The following is a 21,265-nucleotide window of genomic DNA, read 5'->3' as shown; positions in this document are numbered from 1 at the left end:
AAACCCGACCTCTCTCAAATTCAGCAAGCCATTGCTTCACGGTGCTCAAGCAAGGTGCGTCCCTCCCAAAAGCATTTAGAAGACGAGCGGCAGAGTATGCGGAGAGAGAGAACTTTTAAAATCATAAAAAATCAACGCTCTAAAATCTTTTCGACTTAATTCCATTTTCGTTGCGCACGTAGAACTTCTATGTGTGATAAAAAATAACTGACAAATGATTTCCCGCCAAATGTTTTTTTTTAATACTAAGAAGTTTGCAACGTTTCAGTAATTATAACATTCGAAATTCAAATAGTTCCGATTAGCTAGAAGTGCAAAACTTTTAGTGTGCCCCATGTATATTAACGATATTTTTAAACATAAATTCAATAGTTAAGTGCGTTCCAAATCCTGCAAAGAGGTGATACCATCATATTTTAGAACAAATTATTTTAATTCTGCTTTATTTCCCTTACTCTTATCTGAGAGCGGGAATGAGTAACAATGACCTGACTGCCATTGCCTGTTTTCAAAGTCACAACAACTAGTCAAACGGCTTTTTATGCTGCACGTTATATCTTACACTTTTTTGCAATTATCTTACAAGCTGGGTCAATCACCCTAACCAGTCTATTTCATCGAAAGATTATTTCACCATGCACGGAATATTTAGTCTAGCATATAAAATGAAATAAGATCAATACTTAACTAAAAAGTTCAACAAAGAATTTGCTAGACTTAATGTTGTAATTATTAATTTACATTTCATTATTGCAGGAAAACGCATTGCACAAATGGAAATGGAACTATTTCTAACGAAAATGGTTCAAACCTTTCACATAGACTGGAATGGACCTCCTCCGAGGGTTAAGACGAGTGTTGTTAATCATTTCCGTGATAAATTAAACTTTGTACTTACAGATATTGCTTGAAAATAACTTGAAGTTGAATAAAATGAAATTGCCGATTTGTACTGAAAAATTGAAATTCGTTTTTTTTTTAATTAAACATATTTATTTAATCAAAACAATTACCATTATTATCTATACATTGCCGCCATCTGATAGGAAGGACATTTATGCCTTTGCGATAGAACTGTGGTGATATAGTTTCGAAAAACTGTGTGAAAGCATTTTGTACTGCCTCCTGAGAAGACAACTTTAAATCACGCAGAAAATTGTCCAAATCACGAAAATACCATCCATCTATGTCAATTCGAAGTACCTATTACAATAAAACGGCAATTTCATACTTATCCCGTATTATTTATGTTGTCTGTGTTTTCGTATAAATTTCTTTGTACTTATAGTATTCTGTTTTTATTTATAATTTCTGACCTTAAACAACAATTATTGGAGATTTAAAATCAGAAATTCAGTTATTCATAAATAGGCTGTATTCAGTTGAACTATGTTATTACTCTATAAATATCTAAAAAATTAATATTGTAGTTGTTTTAAAATAAAAGATGGATTTGGTTGCTATGTGGTTTTATTTAAATAATAATATTGATATCCTCTTTACAGATAGATCTGCACTAATTAGTATAGTTCAGTAATAAGTAAGAGAAATGCATCAGAATTTCGATTTACTTAGATTCATTTCACTGTATTTAAGATTTAAATTTCTGTAGCTCGAAAATTTCTTAACAATTTTATGGTATAAGATTTTAATTTGTACTATAGTTTGTGGACAAGATATCGGTTTCAATGTTCACTGGAAATTACGCTTTCAACGCTACAGCCAAGCTGACGGATGTTCTAAGACAACCATCCAATATCTACATTGTTTATTTATCTGTACATATTTGTTCAATTCTCCCACTGTGGCGCCATCTGCAGGATCAACTTAATAGCTGTTTATAGCCTGCTCAATTCAAATGATTAGGAAATTTTTTAAGAGCGGCCAACCCGTCATGTTTTTATTAAACGTGATTATGGCAATTGAACACATATTTCTTTAAAAAAATCTGATAGCAATAAGTACAGAAACAAATTAAGTATAAGCCTAAAATATATGCTTTTTTGCTCAAATTTTACTGAAATTTGGCCGTTCTCAATACCCTTATAAATTGTAAAAGTAAGGAAAATATTACAATAGAAACCTCGCGCATCTAATGGAGATTTTATCTCAGAAACATTAATTTCACTAATTTGTAAGGATTAAGTATTCAAAGACATGTATTTCCAGAAAGTTTTATGGAATTTATGCACACTATTTTTCGTTAAATGTTATCGCTTTCTCTTACTTGTCGCCAACAGGCGTCATACGTTGAATGAAGATTGCTTGCTTTTCGACCACATTCTCGTTTACGATAGACAGCACTGGGAAGGACCCTCGATGTTAAGTTGCTCATTCAGATATAAGTATAAAGAGATAATGGTCAACTTACAACTGCAAAGTGGATCCTGTACATGAAGCCAAAGCTCAAGATGAAATAAGAATAGTAATAGGCGTAATCAACAGAGGCACGGATTCAAATTCCGTTACGAAACCAAACGAATTTTTTTAATACTAAATGCTACAATACTAATTAGGGAAAATACTTAAAAATAACAATGCAAATACAATGTTTATGTATAATTTATTATATAGACGTGGTTTGCATCATGAGAGACCAATATAGAAGACTTCACCAAGCCCCAAAACATATGGCTTAAATAATTAGATGAACATAAAAAAAACAGAAGTAGACAGATCATGGTTAACGCATGGAGGATAGAGGCAAAATCATCTGTGTATATGAAAAAGTGACCGACAAATTGCATTAAATTATCTTAAAAGAAGCGCCAAATTTAAAATAATACTTATAACTCTATCTACACGTTTTACACAATAACTTATTTATTTACTAAATAACTTTGTACAGCGTAAGTTGCTGAAATTTTGTCTATTTAACTACTATAGTCGACAATTATACTAACTTTTTTTAACTCAGCATACTTCAAGTCGTTTACAACTGCCACATTCACTTCAGACCATGCGCTGTGCCTACAGCCCCAGCCACTGTTCAGGCATTATCTATAAATAAATTTAAATGTTTTATTAAAAAATGGCTCTGTCGTAAGTCCTATTTATTACTCCACAGCTGAATATTAAAGTGATCGGACAGCCTGGGACTACATAGGTTATGATTATTTTATAGCAATAGCAATGACAGTACAATATTGTATATTTTTTATTTTAGAGAGCACAAAAAAAGAATGCTGTAAGAGTTTCTTGCGCTGATTCTTCTCTCTCAGAGCGCCATTTGTTTCCGAAGAGGTAGTAGTATCTAGTATATTAGAAATGACATCAAAAAGAATTCTAAAGGAATTAATTTTGAGAAAATATACGCCTTTGGGTTTTTGAACTGTTATTTCCTGCATAAGCTGAACACTTTTTGAACTTTTCTCCCTTAAGAGTTAATACTTCTTGCCTCTACCCTCCATAGTTAATACAAAATAATCACTTATAGTTAAATACAAAAACATAGCCAATTATAGTCTACCACAGTTTACCTAATGGAACGAACAGCAGTTTTTACAATAATAAAGAAAAAAATGAAGAATGAATAACACACGATCAAAGAAATTAAAAAAAAAAAGTATTTAAAAAAGTGCCTGCGTTGGTTGCATAATGGATTATATGTATAAGTCTGAAAAATGAATATAAATAAGAGAAAAACATGATACATACATAGATTTACAGATTTAATAGTACAATACATACATTTAATAGTTTAATCTATTAATAAATAAATAAAGATATTTGCTACAAATGAGATTTCTCTACAATACTTTTTATGGTGTGGTTTTTAAAGGTCAACCTAGAAACGTAGAATGGACCTATATCTTTGAAGGATTTATTATATACATTTGTGCAACGAGTGAGAACACTGTTCTGGCCATAATTAGTACGACGAGTAGGAACTTGAAAAGTAGAAATGTCACGGGTGCGCAACGACGGAGCGCGTAGGCATATTCCTGCCAGAAGAGAGGGACAGTTGAGACGACCGCTCAGCACATCATGTAAGAACATTATGTCCGAGACAGTACGCCTTTCCTGCAATGTCAGCAGATTGTATATGCGACAATTGTCTTTGTAGTTAGATGCAACTTTCCGGAATTTATAGTTTAAGTGTGTTAAAAACTTTTTCTGAATTCCTTCCAACCTATTAATATATATGGCGTAAAATGGGCTCCATATCACGGAGGCATACTCTAAAATTGATCTAACGTATGCGTAATAAAGTATTTTTAGGGAAAGTGGATTTTCAAAATGATGACAAGTACGCATTACAAAGCCCAAATTACGATAAGCGCGATTTATTATGCAATCAATATGATTTGACATATTCATTTTGGAATCCAGGAAGACACCAAGATCTCTAACAAAATTAACCCTTTGTATTAACTCTCCATTAAAACTGTAAGAGAAAATTATTGGTGTAGGTTTGCGCGAAAAACTAATGACCTGGCATTTTTTGAGGCTGACTGTGATATTATTATTATTATAGTAGGTGTATAAGTTATTGAGGTCATGTTGTAATAATTCACAATCATCCTCAGAGTGCACCTTAATGAAGACTTTTTTGTCATCAGCATACAATAAATAATCAGAGTTAACGATGCTTGCTCCTATATCGTATATGTAGGCGTTCCAAAACAGGGGCCCTAGCAAACTGCCCTGCGGCACTCCTGATGGAATAGATGTATAGTCTGACCTAAATCCTCCCGGAACAACAGCTTGACAACGGTTAGACAGGTAGGATTTTAACCACCTTAAGAGGTCACTGTGTATACCTAATAAATGCAACTTAGAGAGCAGAATGTCATGGTCCACACGATCGAAAGCTTTTTCTAAGTCCGTGTAGACCACGTCTACCTGCCCATCCATTTCCATATTCATTAATAAAAATTCACTTAAATAAGCTAAATTAGTAATTGCAGAACGATTCTTCAAGAAACCATGTTGTTAGTAAGAAATGCCGTTAGCTATTGTAGAATAAGTGCTGGTAAAAACGACTTTTTCAAAAACCTTCGCTAAAGTGTTCAATTTAGAAATTGGGCGATAGTTTTCAATGTTTCTTTTTTGGCCTCCCTTATGAATTGGTACAATTAACGCTTTTTTCCAAATCAATGGGAAAGTACATTCTTTCAAAGAGCGGCGAAATAGAATTGTGATAGGTATTGCAAGACTATCGGCACACGATGAAATAAATATGGGAGGTATGCCATCACAACCAGCGCCTTTACATTTATCTAACGATTTTAATATTGAAGCTATGTGGCCTACCGTTATATCAACGTTAGCAATAACTTCATTAGAAACGTGTAGATTAGATTTGTATTCTTAGATTATATTGGTCAGTACGAGATGTAGGTGCAGAAGGGCTGGAGAAGGCACTCTCAAATATTTACTAAATGCATTGCATATGCTAACACCATCATTATATGCTTCGGAGTTGAGAGTGAAGTTGTTTGGATAAGATCATCCACCCCGTTTTGACTGCATATAATGCTAAAAGAGTTTTGGAGAAGACCGAATTAGTTTTTCAGTGTTACTAGTAAAGCTTCTATAACATTCTTTTAAAACTTTATTATGTCTATTTCTCAAAAATAAAAACTCATCTCTGTCCCTAGGGTTGTGATATTTTTTCCATCTACTATGAATACGAATTTTTTCTTTAATGATTTTTATCAATACCACACGGGGAATTTATTATAATTACAAGAAGTCTTAGGTATAAACATTTCGAAACATTCATATATTTTTTCATAAAAGACATTTAGAGTTGAATCTAGAGAGGTGCCATTTAAGACATTGTACCAATCTATTGATTTTAAATGATTATTAATTAAACCGTAATTGCAATTATAAAATTTATATCTTGGTTGAAGCTTTTCTTTAAAAGGTCTCATTTGTAAGTCTGTAACTATAACATTCAAAGGTGGATGAAAGGGATCAATTCTAGTTAAAGGCGATGCACTAGATGACACATGTAGAAAGAGATTTGAAAAGCACAAGTCTAATATATTATTAGAGACATTGGGTATAGAATTAAACTGAGTTAAGCCACAACACGTAAATTCATCAACTAAGCATAGTGCACATTCTTGTAACTCCGTGCTACCAACATGTATTAATGAATAACCTTCGCCATGCCAACGTAGACAAGGTAGGTTAAAATCCCCTATTATAATGTATTTATCAGTTTCATATTTTTCAAAGTATTCTAGAAAGCTATTTTTAAAATTTTTCAAACGTAGTGATTTATTGTGGTCTTCTGGAGGAATATATGAAGTAATAATATGTAAGTCAGCCATAGAATTAGTTACACGCATTGATATTGTGATACAAAGCGTTTCACTACACTCGTATTGCCATTCGATACTCTGGATAGGACATAAAGAACGGCGCACGTAGTTTTGTCACTAGATAGACCATTACGATCATACCGGAATAACTCGTATCTATCATCACATAGTTCGCTATTTAATATGTCACTTCGCAGCCAGGTCTCGGTTATTACAATTAAGTCAAAGTCATTTGCCAATATATTGTTATAAAAATCTACACATTTTGTTCGTAAGCCGCGGACATTTTGATAAAATATAGTTAGGCACTTTTTAACATTATCCATTACTAAATAAAAAAAAACAAGAGAATGCTTACCACACTCGTACTGTTATATATAAGTAATATGACCGAGAATAGTCTTAAATAAATAGGAGTATGATAGGTCTCAAATTGCAGAGTAACTACTATATAGAAGAAACAATATTCAATACATATTATCTATATTATATAATATTGTTACAATATAAATACGAAACTCTGTGTATCTTGTTATTATTTATACTCGGTATTGGGATGCCTGTATAGTTTCAGATGAAAATTTATTAATGAATTGACAAAACTCATTAATTTTGTAGCAGGAGATAATGATTAATGATTCGCATTTTGATATTGAGAAATAAAAATTCTAATAAAATACACAACCATTGAACAAAAGGCAGAGAAATAAATTAAAATGTACATAAAAATATGTAAATTATTATATAATAAATAAATAACGCAACTATGCAGGTATATCGTGTTACTGGTTATTTTAACATTTGAACATATATTCATTCGTGTGTTATTATAGGCACTGAGCAATTTAAAATTATTATATATAAGAATACAAATATAGTTAAAGTAGAATATAAAGTAAATGATTTTAATTAAAAGTTGAATAAACACTAATGTATAAAGTCATTTGATTTTCTCTAGGTCTGTGCTATCTTTAATATATATATGCCCTGATGCATCGTCTTTCCGAACAAATATTCTTCCATCACGAATCCATGTGAATTGGTACTTCGCTTTAGTTGCGCGTTCACGGACATTTTTATATAAGAGTTTATTAAGTGGTGTTAAATATTCATTCACATATACTCTTTTGGTAGCACCTGGGATGTTCAAGTCAGTAGTGGTTACACCCTTCTTCGAGCGAACGCCGGACATAATGGAGTCACGAAGTAACCGCGACTTTAGTTTGATGATTACAGGTTTAGCTTGGCCTGCAACTCTGGTGAACGGCTGCACGCGGGTGGAGTGCTCGATGTCCGCCAATGACAGGGTGACGCCGACATAACTAGCAATTTTCAAAACATAGTCGGGTAGATTTTCATTAGTTTTTTCTGGAATGCCGTTTATTTCCAGATTATTGGAACGCTCCCGTTGTTGATTATAATTTACTTCGGTTTGTAATCTACATATATGTGATTTTAACATGGTGACGTCTTGTTCTACTAGCTTGGCATTGGTGGTAATAACCCCCACGCGATTACTGAGGCCCTTTTGTTCGTTTGAGTGAAATTCCATGGATTCTTTTATTGAGTGCAATTCCGTAGTAAGTTCGTTCTGTATGCCGTTTATGTCTTATCTCAGACTTAACACTTTCTAATTCCTTCCTTAAAACTGTATTTATATTGTGTTGTATTGAAGAAATTTTATCCTCCATTTCGGTCTTCCACTCAGTTAATTTAACCATAATGTCATTTGAAAATTTTTCAAACAAAGGAGTTAAGTCGTCCTCTCTGGTTTTCCTTTTACGTCTTGTAATGTTAATGCAATCAACATCATCTTGCTGGGAGGAGAGGTATAAATTCGATGTAGAAGCACTTTTTTCTTGCATAATTGAAAGATATAAAACCGCACACGTAAGTAGTTATAGCCGCGCATTTTAATTTAATGGTTTCAAAATTGTTCTCAGTCTGACGTTTGAGACATTCGTTACTTTTTCTTCGTCCATCGGCAGCGGGGAATCACGGTAAACAGCTCTTCGTGATAAATGCGGTAGAAGTGTGTCTTCTTCTTTCTGTCAAAGAAACGACGTCTCTACGCAAAGCCAAGCTGTTCACAAAAAAGTTTTAGTAAAACTTCATCAACAGCTATGTACTTTACATTATGATTTTTCATTACATTTAGATACACTTAAATCCCAGGATCTATTGTGCCCCCTGCTTGCGCTAGCTCGCTTACCCTCAACTTCCTATGTGTAAAAATGAGCTGTGAAAAAATCGAGGCTACTATCTAGGAACGTGTAACCTTACTGTGCCGGGATTTAAATTATATTCTCAAGACGTATTGCTTTTAAGAGGCATAGGATCCTCAAAGGGTCCAGACAGTATTTAAAGACACCCCAGCCTGATTCTGGCAATAGCTTCGCATTCCAGTAGGATGTGTATGGGGTCTTCAACGGCTTCGCAGAAGAATCTGCACAGGTTTTTTGAGCTTGCAGCGGCCTGAGAGGAACCCCGTGAGGACTCTCGGTTGTCTCCTCTTATCAAGCTTATGCATTGTTTGGCGCGCTTAGGTATTACTTTAAACTAGCATCTAATCATTCCCCGTAAGCGAAGAAAACGTACGCCAGTGGAAAGCTTCTTTGCACAGCATACCAGCTAGGTTGGTACCATTTTGCAAGCAAGGATTATTGTATTTCAGTTCGGAGGCACAGTATCTACTGAGATTATTATTTTTTAATGAAAATAATTGGTATTTTTCGCTTGCATGTCTACGCATGTATGGCTAAAGAAGCATATATATTATGTTTTTCAACAAAGTGTTGCTTTTTTATATAAAAAGACTTTCAGCTGATGGTAATATATACGCCTTGCCCAATACAATGCAGTGCCGCTTAGAATTCTTGAATTCCCAAAAATTCTGAGCGGCACTACAATTATTGCGCTCGTCACCTTGAGATATAAGATGTTAAGTCTCATTTGCCCTGTAATTTCACTAGCTATGGCGCCCTTCACACCGAAACACAGTATTATTTATACATTACTGATTCACTGCAGAAATAGGCGCCGTTGTGGTACCCATAATCCAGCCGGCATCCAATCATCTAATGCAAAGGAGCCTCCCACTGGTAATGAGCTAATGTGACTTAAGATCTTGTATCAAAGTGACGAGCGCAATTGTCCTGAGCGACACTGAATTGTAATGGACAGCATATAGAGTTTGAGATTATTTTCCTTAAGATTCTCATAAAGATGTTTCCGTTGGTTGTAATATAATATGTCGATTGTTTGTAGTACACGTAGGCAGGTTTACTTTATTGATCGATAAAACAGCTGAGCGTTGACAAAGTTCATCTATTTAATATATAAAATTCTCGTGTCCCGGTGTTTGTTTCCAAACTCCACCGAAACGGTCAAACCAATTTATATGAAATTTTGTCTGCATATCGGGCAGATCTGAGAATCGGCCAACATCTTATTACTGTTTATAATATCTTTGAACAATGCATGCCTAGGAAACGACGTAAAGCATGCCATAGTAAACGTTACCCCGATTGAGATATCAGGTGTAAGATGAAGTTGCATAGATTATGGAAATGTTCTTACTCACCAGAAATATACAGAAGATTCTCAGGACTTCGAGCAGATACCTTAGCTAGCTTAATACCCGTATAGAGTCATCCTATTGTGACTATTTTAAGTATATTGAAGTTAACATCAAAGCCAACCCTCGCGGAATCGGGAGAATATCCGTCCCAATGGAAGTTGTCGAGAGTTACCCCAATACCAAAAAGCTCTGATAAATCGAAAGTTGAAGAGTACCGTCGTATTGCAGTGTTGTCTTCGCCCGCAAAGGTATTTGTAAACATTATTCACAACTACATACACACGCAAGTGGACAAATACATTTGTGGCGAACAGCATGGTTTTAGACCGAAAAGATCTGTAGACACTAACTTGTTGTCACTAGTTGATTTTATCTCGGACAAACTGGATCATGGTTCTCAGGTTGACGTGCTCTACTTTGATTTCCAGAAAGCATTTGACAGGGTCAATAATGACATATTGTTACAAAAACTTAGCGCTATTGGCTTTGCACCGAGATTTCTCCGACTTATCGCAGACTACTTGCGTGACCGTCAACAATATGTCCGGCTTGGTCTGTTCGAATCCAATCATTACCACACGCGATCTGGGGTTAGTCTGGGATCGATACTGGGGCCTCTTCTGTTTCTTTTAATGATAAATGATCTTCCAGATGTGCTTGATAATTCTCGGTGTTTCCTTTATGCTGATGACCTGAAACTCTTCAAAGAAATCAAATCTGATTCAAATTGCATGGCACTCCAAAATGATGTGCAAGCTGTGTTCCAGTGGAGCTTGAGGAACCGTATGGCATTTAATACGTCCAAATGCTAGGCCATGACTTTCGGTTGAATGTGGTGCCCAATAGAGTTTGATTATAAAATTGGTGGTGATTCTATTTCAACCAGAAACTATCAAGGACCTGGGTGTCACATTCGATCGAAAGTTTACCTTCCATGATCATATTACCACTCTGACCAAGGAATCCTATAGAATTTTAGGCTTTGTTTTGAGGAATTCTGGGGATTTCACATCTGAACCAGTCATAAAGCTTTTATTTGGTGCTTTAGTGCGCAGCAAGCTATAAATAGCTATGTGTGTGTGGAATCCGCATGAAAGTACTTATGTACTCCTTCTCGAAAAGGTGCGAAAAGCTTTTCTTAGGTACCTTTACAAACGTACGCATGGATTCTTCTGGGTACATTAGGCTACAACTCCCTCGAGGTTAGGCGAAAACGACAGCAGCTCACAGTTATGTGCAGAGTTCTCAGAGGTGATATAGATGCGCCGAGTTTGCATGTTGAGCTATGTAGAATCTTTGTACCAGACAATTACTGTTCGAGGCGCAGGCATAGATTGTTCGCGAGTCCGACACATCGTTCTGTGGCTCGCACCAACTCACCTATACCGAGGTCTCTCTCTGCTCTCAACGCTCTTCTCGAAGCTAACCCTGCTTGTGATTTATTTGCGGATGGATGGCAGACGATTTTAACAGAGTGCTTGCGTTTTTGTGAGAGGAATGGATGAACGGTATTTGGATGTTGATTAATTGTTAGTTATTTACAGTAAACTTTGTAGCTGGAATATTTGGATTTTCGTGCACTACTATCAGCGTGCCTTAAATTGGAAAAGTGGATCAACATAGTCTGTGTCGTCAATATTTGGTTTGGATGCATTAAAAATCAGTAGGCATGGGGAGCGTTATTCCACATGTCACTATAAAAGGGCCGCATAAAAATTTGTCTTCAAGCACATGGAAGAGAAAATTAGTGTGAGTATAAACCTTACCCTGTCGTCGCTAATTTTTATAAATGTACACATTCGAGGCTAAAGTGTGATCAATCTGTAACAATCACGCGAAGTGAAAAATTCTTTAATAAATACGAATAAAACTAACTCTGTTGTATTAACTCTAATAAAATTTGTCTCTGGTGGGATTATTACTTGCTGTAGATTAATATTTTTTGGGATTGAAATCGAATTAAACTTTTATGTGTTACTCAGAAATCACAATTCAAAATTACGTTATTCATACGTTGTAATATTATGTTTTGTTTAGTATTCTTTACTGATTCTAGAATAAATGTCATAACAATGTAAAACATGTTGATAATGAACACGCACATAATTGTAGGTATCAATAACATTTTATCGTTTGAAATAAACAAGATATAGAGAAATAATTATTTAAATGCTTCATGCCTTCACCCATACGTGCAATAAAATAAATATTGTAGTTTATAGATTTCGATACGACTTTTGAATAGTAAGGGAGTTGCTCCGGCAATATACTAATGACAACATACTATCTACAGATAAATTACTACCTTCTACTCTCAGTAATTAGCAGTCAATAATCTGAAGCTGTCCCAACATACCCGATAAGTCATTCTTATCGCCTTATATTGGGACGCGTGAATTGAAATTTCCATACGAAATTCTATCGCTGGTAAGCTTTAAGTCGTCCCACTGACAAACAGCGTGTACGGATAAGGTGAGTTACCGTCGATAAGTTTACTGGGAAACAGAAAAGTCAACGATAGTTACTATTTTTATCTGAAGTAAGAGATAGACTGAATATTGGGAACGACCGTCAGTATTGGGTACATGACATTCATAATATTATGAATTAATTGTTAATGTTAATAACGGTTTATTTATCGTAATTTTTATTATCTACTAATTTTTTTTGACTTATTTCATTATTTGGCGCTATGGACATAATTTCATTTTATAATACTTGAATTTTTTGGTTTATTTTATCAATATTTTTTACTTTTAATCTATATATATATTTATATATATATATATATATAAATGAATTGCTGTTCGTTAGTCTCGCGTTAGTTCGTTAAACTCGAGAACGGCTGGACCTATTGGGCTAATTTTGGTCTAGTTTTTTGTTTAACTATTTGTGGAAGTCCAGAGAAGGTTTAAAAGGTGAATAAATAGGAAAATGTTGCTAAATTAAATAAAAACAACAAATTTGTTTTTCCTTCGATGTGTCCATACATAATTTCCATGAGAGAATTTATTGACGCACGGTTTGACAGTTCTGCTGTGAAACAATTTCATTACGACAGCTGGGTGCATATTTTACGAAGTAATTTTTTATGTTATGATAATTATACTATTGACAAATTCATATAAAACATTATTTTATATATTATATACAAAACAACGTCTGTCGGGTCAGCTAGTCTATATATATAAAAATGAATTGCTGTGCGTTAGTCTCGCTAAAACTCGAGAACGGCTGGATCGATTTGGCTAATTTTGGTCTTGAATTATTTGTGCAAGTCCAGAGAAGGTTTAATAGGTGAATAAATATGAAAATGTTCGGAATTAAATAAAAACAACTATTTTGTTTTTCGTTTGATGTGTCCTCCGTCGTTAACATTCAAATCGAAAGAAAAGTTTTAAATTAATAACTAATTAGAATCTTTATATCTTTCTAACTTTCGCAGGAGGTAAAAAGTAAACTTAATTTTAGACAACTATAGTTGGTAGATTAACTACAGTTGTTAACTATCTATCAGTTTATTTTACATTTATGTTGATAAATCTTAAGTTTTATCGCAAATTAAATTTCAGAACGCAAACAATATTATTTGACATTTGACAACAAACTATATGTAGATTGATAAATCTTAAATTTTGTCAAAAACTAAAATTTCTCAACCTAATCGCACCACAAAACAAAACAAAAAATATAGTTTATCAGAAAGCTTTAAATTGATTAACAGACTGTATCATAACTGTGTGTGTCTGTCAATATCAAATTTAAATCTTATAAATATCCATTATTTCAGGAAAAATCGAAAATAATAATAAAATTTCATTCAAACACAGCAGTTTTTTAAGTATTCCTTTTGTTTGTTTTCAGAATATTTTATAAAAACGTTTAGGTTTTTTATTTATAGATTGAGGCAGTACGACGTCTGCCGGGTCATCTAGTTTAAAATATAATTCTGTTATTTTAGATACACACAAAATGTATATTATACTTAAGCATGTCGAGTTAGCCTGTAAGTGGAGTGTATAACATTATAAAATAATTTTTTATGTGTCCGTAGGTTAAGGCGACACTAAGTGCCAGCGACCTTGAGCGATATGAGTTCACGGCTGCCGGCCCGCCATCTATGTAACAAAGCCAATATTTTCAAAATTTTTGCGATTTTTTTCAATTTTCTTATTCACTACTAATCTGAATAAATGAAGCTACACAAAAAAGTACAAGCTATAAGAATAACTTTTCTGAGAGAAGTACCAAAAAAATGCGTCACGCCATGCCAAAAAACTTGTTTAACTTCAAAGAAAAGTGGTAGTTCAAAAAGGTTCGGCAGTGTTAACTATAACCAACAGCAAGCATTAGCAACCTACAAATTAGACTTAAAGATATGTGTAACAGGATTAAATAGTTGTATACACGTTGGCCTCCTAATAAATAAATAAATTGTATTTCTGGGACTAACTAGTAAGATTTCGATAGCGAGCGATTGGGTTTTTAAAAGTAGAAATTAAAATTAATATTTAAGAATCGAAATAAGAGTTTATTATTTACGACCCGAGCTTACAGAGTTTGATGCAAGACTAATCTTAATAACTAAAGTATAAATGCAGAATGTAACTTAAAACTATCTTACCAGCTACTGTTATAATAACAAGTTGCCCGGAAGGGCCAGAGAAATGCTGCGTCAGGCTCTACCGCAGCGTGAGAGCTTAAGGCTCTGTTGCACTATGGAATAGGATATATAACTCCTCCCCCCTTGGACCAAAGTTATCGGAAATGAAGCTTTTCGAGAACTTCGGAAAGTTCTTTTAACGAAATGTTACATACGAAATATACTATAATTATTGATAACAATGGAGTTAACCCAATTATAATAAGGGCCTCTGATTGACTCTATTTTCCTCCTGATGTGCCGGATTGTTTTCAGTTTCTTTCGAATGACAATTCTGCTTCCTACAAAGCTTCGTTTTTATTACAGAGGAATACTCATACATACTGAAAATTAGTGACAATAAGATGACGATCGCGTACAACGAGTAAATAGCGACACTATTTGATTCACTTATTTTAATTTTTACACTGGTTACACTTTTCTTCAGTATATGTATAGTTCAAATGTTGAATATCATAATTTTTTTTTATTGAATAGGAGGACAAACGAGCGTACGGGTCACCTGGTGTTAAGTGATTACCACCGCCCACATTCTCTTGCAACACCGGAGGAATCACAAGAGCGTTGCCGCGCTTTTTTTGAAGGTACCATGTCGTATCGTCCCGGAAACACCGCACAAGGAAGTTCATTCCACAGCTTTGTAGTAAGAGGGAGAAAGCTTATTGAAAACCGCACTGTGGAGGACCGCCACACATCCAGATGATGGGGATGATATCCTAACTTGTGGCGTGTCGTGCGAAGGTGAAATTCGGCGGCAGGAATCAGGTTAAACAGCTCTTCGGAACACTCCCCGTGATAAATGTGGTAGAAGACACACAATAAAGCGACGTCTCTACGCAACGCCAAGTGATCCAGCCGTTCACAGAACACTGAGTCCCCGACAATTCGAGCTGCTCTACGTTGCACGCGGTCAAATGGATCGAGCAGATACTGGAGTGCACCAGACCAGAGATGACAGCAATACTCCATGTGTGGCTGGACCTGCGCTTTGTGTAGCGCTAGAATGTGGGCCGGCTTGAAGTATTGCCGTGCTCTATTGATGACACCCAGCTTCCTCGAAGCCAATTTGGCTTTGCCCTCCAGATGGCCACGGAATTGGCAATCGCTCGAGATTTCGAGACCCAGTATTCCGATACTAGGCGCGGCTTTAAGAGAAGTGTTCTCGAAGAGCGGTGATACGACAAATGGGGTTTTTAGTGGTAAACGCGCAAACTTGAGTCTTCTGGGGGTTAAATTGGACAAGGTTCAATTTACCCCATTCCGCGACCTTCTTGAGAGAGGACTTGATAGAAGACACAAGTTTCTCCCGGCATTGGTCGACGATTTCCCGAGAGAGACCTGCATGGCCCGTGTATACGGCATCACCAGTGCTGTCATCTGCATAGCAATGCATGTTGGAGGTGTCCAACATATCATTGATATGCAGAAGAAACAGCGTAGGAGATAGCACACAGCCTTGGGGCCTGATCTGATGCCTTTTAAGTCTACAGGTTCCATATCTGCGGCATTTGAGATTTATTCCGGTAAATCAGGTAAGTTAATAATGGGTATAGGCATATAACTCGTTTGTAGAGAGTAAGAACGCCGGTTTGAGATTTGGATAGAGTCTATGGAGACATCGCACTGTTCTCCTATGGTTATATATATGTTCCCCGTATACGCTCCTTTGAATCTTCATTGTTACAAGTTTGAGATATGAGTTTATAAAATTTGGAGTATACTATCCAACTATTTGGGGCGATTCCTTCGATTTTCAGGTTTTCAGACTCTGAGAGATAGGTTATGGTGGTACTTCATGAGTTGCTCGATACAGGTTTCCTTCGCATATTGAACGAGTTTATTTTTAGAGCAGAGGTATTCTTTAGCTGTGATCTCCTTGCACGGTTGTTCTATCGGGCGGTATCGAACACCTTCTACTAATATGTATGGAAATACAATAAGTCAGGAATAACAATAAAGGTGTGGTTATTGGAATTGTTGGACATAGGGAGGGAGTACAATTTATAATAATTATAAGTTACATTATCAATAAGTGCCACTTCAATAATAAACGTTATTTCGTTATGCTTAAAGTAAGATTTTACAGACAATGATTCCTCTATATTCATTAAATTTTGTTCATTTACAGAATACATCAAGTTATCATATGTGCTAATATGTTTTAACAGTTCTAATAATTCAGCAGAATTAATGACAGACTTGTGTAAAACAGACACTTTAATGAACGCTAAGGCTGTTTCTATTTCACTAAGTTTTACATAGATGGGTCTAAAGTTTACTATAAAATGATTAAGTAATCCAGATACAAGAGTCATATTGATGGAATGATTGTCCTTGCCTGTAAGATCTTTTACAAAATTTTTCAATTAGTTTTATGCGTGCATTCATTTTCTTAGTGTTTTCATCAATTGTCTTGGTAGAGTTCAGAAAGTGATCCAACATTTCAGATATCACAGTAAATTTGTTAGAGATTGCTTGTTCTCTGGTTTGAATATTACTAATTATGTCGTCGTACCTAACTGCATCTTCGTGATCAAGGTTTCCGGTAATAACTTTGATTATAGAGCCTAAGCGATTTATTAACCCACACTTGTATCTTTTGGAAGGGACTAATTCTCGTAATTTTTCTAGAGTCTCATTTTGAATATATTCTACCTGTGTTTTAAGGCTCATGAACTCATCTGCATATGATTTATTCGGGTGTATCTTTTTACTAAATTCAGAATATTTTTGGACACTGAAAGAAAGATCGGTACTAATGCCTGTAAGGTTGATTATTTTAACTTTTGACCATTTATCGTGCTGTATGTACACTTGACCTAACTTTACCGGTAGAATACCAGGGTTTTGATTAATCTTTACTGCTTTAAGGGCCTGGTTTGGGGGATGCTGGTTTGAAAGGGCCTGATTCGTCGTTATCCATATCGCCAGGAGTAGACACCACTTGTGGAGGACGTTTTATATTTTTGATTAGAACTTTTGTGTCTCTTAGTTTTATTGGAACAACATTGCGATCTACCTGACCAGTTACGACAGCTTTTTGGAACCTAGATTTATCTTTAGCTTGTCTTTTGTTAACGGCTTTAGCAAAAATAGTTTGTCCTGATTCTAACGATGGTCCAAATTCGCCACCTCGCTTGTTATTAATGTTTTGTTTTTTTGGGTTTTTAGTTTTTCTGAGAGATATTTGTAAAGTGTTTGAGTTCTTTTCTTATGGTCTTAAATTAATTGTTGTCTGTAGGCTTTGTCAAAGTCATAGTCGAATGTGGAGTTTAATTCAGTGTAACCAAATACAACTTCGAAAGGTGATAAGTCTGTTACCATTCTATATTTCACCTTACCGAAAGCATCTGCCTTTTTGGGAACCAAATGAACAGGGGCACTCCATGGCGAATATTTTTCCTGAATTACGTTGTCCTTGAGAAGCTTTTCGACCTGACGTTTGATTTCCTCAGGTTGTGCTGGTGGTTGTCTATATGGCTTAATATAAATTGGGTCTTCGTTTGTGGTCCTAATATGATGTTTTACCTGATTTGTAAAGGTCAAGGGTAACTCTTCACAATAAAATATGTCTTTGTATTCTATACACAATTTCTGTAGGGTGTCACGATTGTTGTGGTTTTAATGTTCTAGTCGTAATTTTGATAAGTTATCTGTCAATAGTGAGTCAATCTCAACGTCTGTCAAGTTAGTTGTAGTATTTACGAAACAATCGTCGTTATAGAATTCAGTAACCTTAAAAGGGGCTGTAATCGTCAACTTCATTTGAAGGTCAGAGTTGTGTTCTGTATGACAGTGGTTGCAAAATAATTTTCGCATTTACCTATTGCAGTTGGCATTCGGACCCCATCTCGAAACTGCTTGTAATCTAATATTGCAAGGCCATCTTTTTGATTTACAGGAAGTCTTACTCGATGTTCCGTACGTGGATCTAATAGAAGTTCATGGTCAGTATTGTAAACTATGGGAATGTTTGCGCTGTTAGTTTTTAGTGTCTTATCCTTCAAACATATGTCAGCGCTAAGTCGAGACATAAGGTCCATTCCAATCAGTCAGTCATACCTATGGTCAACTTTGTATATATAAAATTTATGATAGCCACTATCGTTAAAAATTGAAAAAAGAGGAATATTAGCCACTTCATGGTGAACACTAGAAGCATGTGTACTTGTGACTGTAAATGGTTCATATTGTTGTATCAGTGAAATATGCTTCCGCTATTTCGGGGCTTATGAAAGACCTTGTGCTTCCTGTATCTAGCATAAATTTACCATATTTATCAGGGACATACATATAAGGATGTCTTAAGTTAGCGTCATAATCAAGCTCTATCATCTCTGGTATACTTGGATCGAATTTATTTGAAAATTTTGCACATCGTTTGAATCCTCTTTATTTTCAGTAGATTCATCTGATCTGATTGTAATCCATATTTTATATTTAAAAAAAGCCCGCTGAGTTTCTTGCGCCCATTCTTCTCAGGTCTAAGGCAGTTTCTTTTGAATGGGTGGTAGTTTTTGACGTTCAATAAGTGATTTTAAATCCTATTTTGAATAAAAATTTTTGAATTTGAATTTAAAAAAAATATATATTGCTGTCATATTTAGTCTAGTGCACCGTATTAGCACAGTATCAGCTCGATACATTTGACCGCGCGCACACAGAGCAGCTGGAATTGTCGGGGACCCAGAGCTCTGTGAACGGCTGGATCACTTGGAGTAACGTAGAGACGTCGCTTCATTATGTGGCTTCTACCGCATTTATCACGGGGAGTGTTCCAAAGAGCTATTGCATCTGATTCCTGCCGCCAAATTCTACCTTTGCACGACACACCATACATTATGATATCATCCCCACTATCTGGATGTGTGGCGATTCTCCACAGTACGGTTTTCAAGAAGCTTTCTTCCACGTACTTCAAAGCTGTAGAATGAACTTCCTAGTGCGGTGTTTCCGAGACGATACGACATGGGTGCCTTCAAAAAAAGCGCGTTCAACTTCCTTAAAGGCCGGCAACGCTCCTGTGATTCCTCTGATGTTGCAAGAGAATGTGGGCGGCGGTGATCACTTAACCCCAGGTGACCCGTACGCTCGTTTGTCCTCCTATTCCATAAAAAAAAGTTAAGGTGACACCAACCAAAATGAGTGTATGTGTATATCAGTGTATGTACGTATGAGTGTATGTGCGTATGTCTTAAGTCGTTTTCAACTCCTCGATTACAGTATACTTAAAATGATTTCCTTTTTGAAAGAGCTTTTAGTATGGACGAATATATCTGTTGGTAAGAAATGTTTATTATACGGCATAGTACGGCAGACCACCGAATTCTGTGCATGAAAAGAGTGAGTAATTGGGACATTAAAAAGGGTGGTATGCCTTGTACACTTATTCTTAATTGCATGAATGAAGATGTAAGTTCGGGGCAGTCAATTTATAAACAGATAACCTTCACTTCCTTTGTTTTACTTTGCACTATATTTATACAAAACGGATTCGATATTTTTCTTTTTGCAGTCACTTTGAATTATATCGTAAAATACCCTTGCACATTTAAATTAAAATAGTTTATCTTTCACTCCAGTTTGAATATGTTTTTATTTGTTAATTGTCATTAGTAATTTTTATTTTCACTCTAAGCCTGTCAGAATTATATTATAATCGAATTAATATTAAGATTTCCTGCTACTTTTGTGTGTGATGATTTCAATTTGATATTGACATCAAGTTATAGTTGATAATTAGTATTTCCTGAAATATGGTTAAATAATGAAGTTATGCTTAAGCTAAATTGCAATGGATCCCTCATCGCAGCTTTGGCATCCATCTCTTCACTAAAAAATCTGATATACATAGCCTTAACAACAGAAATAGACACCAAAAAATCTTAGACTCTCCAAAATTGGTGATATATTTATGGGGAAAAGTATAAAACTATTTAATACAGTGCTACAAAGTATTCTTAACTTGCCTATCAATAAATTATGAATAAACCAAATTTATGAAATATTACCTTATGCAAGAAGAATACTAGAAAATATAGATGAAAATGTTTTGACAGGCTAATGATGATCTACATTTTACAATGCAAAAGAATATCTTTGAAATCTACTTGCAATATAGTTTTTGCATTTTTACGGGCTATGAAATTTCATGTATCATGTTGGACCTTGTTTTATTAAGTCACAAATTAAATCTAAAAATAGACTTAATTTGTGATCCATACTTTTAGGTACTCTTAATATTAATTGATATTGAGCGTGGCCTTCAGGCACAGGTGACCGTGAGGGTCACTAGTTAATAGAAGGTAACATCCACTATTATATTTGTACCATTTTTGTTACTGAAATATTTTTATGAAAATAAGGGATGAGACGAGCAGGACATACAGCTGATTACAATGCAGTGCCACTCAGGACTCTTCAAAAACCCAAAAATTCTGAGTGGCACTACAATTGCACTCGTCACCTTGAGATATAAGATGTTAAGTCTCATTTGCTCAGTAATTTCACTAGCTACGGCGACCTTCATACTGAAACACAATAATGTTTACACATTTCTGCTTCACGGCAGAAATAGGCGCTGTTGTGGTACCCATAATCTAGTCGGCTTCCTGTGTAAAGGAGCCTCCCACTAGTATATTTATATCCAAATATTTTACATTAAACAAAAATATAACATTCAAAGTCAAATTAAGTTTTAACTTGATGATTTGCTTTACATGTTCAGTGCCAAATTATCTTTAA

General features: G+C 35.1%; 1 protein-coding gene across 2 annotated transcripts in view; it reads left to right on the top strand.

Annotated features, from left to right (window-relative positions):
* LOC126974639 (cytochrome P450 CYP12A2-like) overlaps positions 1-960 on the top strand; it is a 28,298-nt gene extending 27,338 nt beyond the window's left edge. For both annotated transcript variants that reach the window (XM_050822167.1, XM_050822168.1), the window contains exon 10: positions 757-960. In XM_050822167.1, the coding sequence (XP_050678124.1) occupies positions 757-911 (155 nt within the window). In that variant the 3' untranslated portion in view covers positions 912-960. The remainder of the gene's footprint in view (positions 1-756) is intronic.
* The last annotated feature ends 20,305 nt before the right edge of the window (positions 961-21,265 follow it).

Source organism: Leptidea sinapis, chromosome 33, assembly GCF_905404315.1.
Source record: "Leptidea sinapis chromosome 33, ilLepSina1.1, whole genome shotgun sequence".
In the NCBI taxonomy this organism is placed as follows: Eukaryota; Metazoa; Arthropoda; class Insecta; order Lepidoptera; family Pieridae; genus Leptidea; species Leptidea sinapis.
Note: the sequence above shows the minus strand (reverse complement) of the source record. Positions and strands in the feature narration are given on the sequence as shown.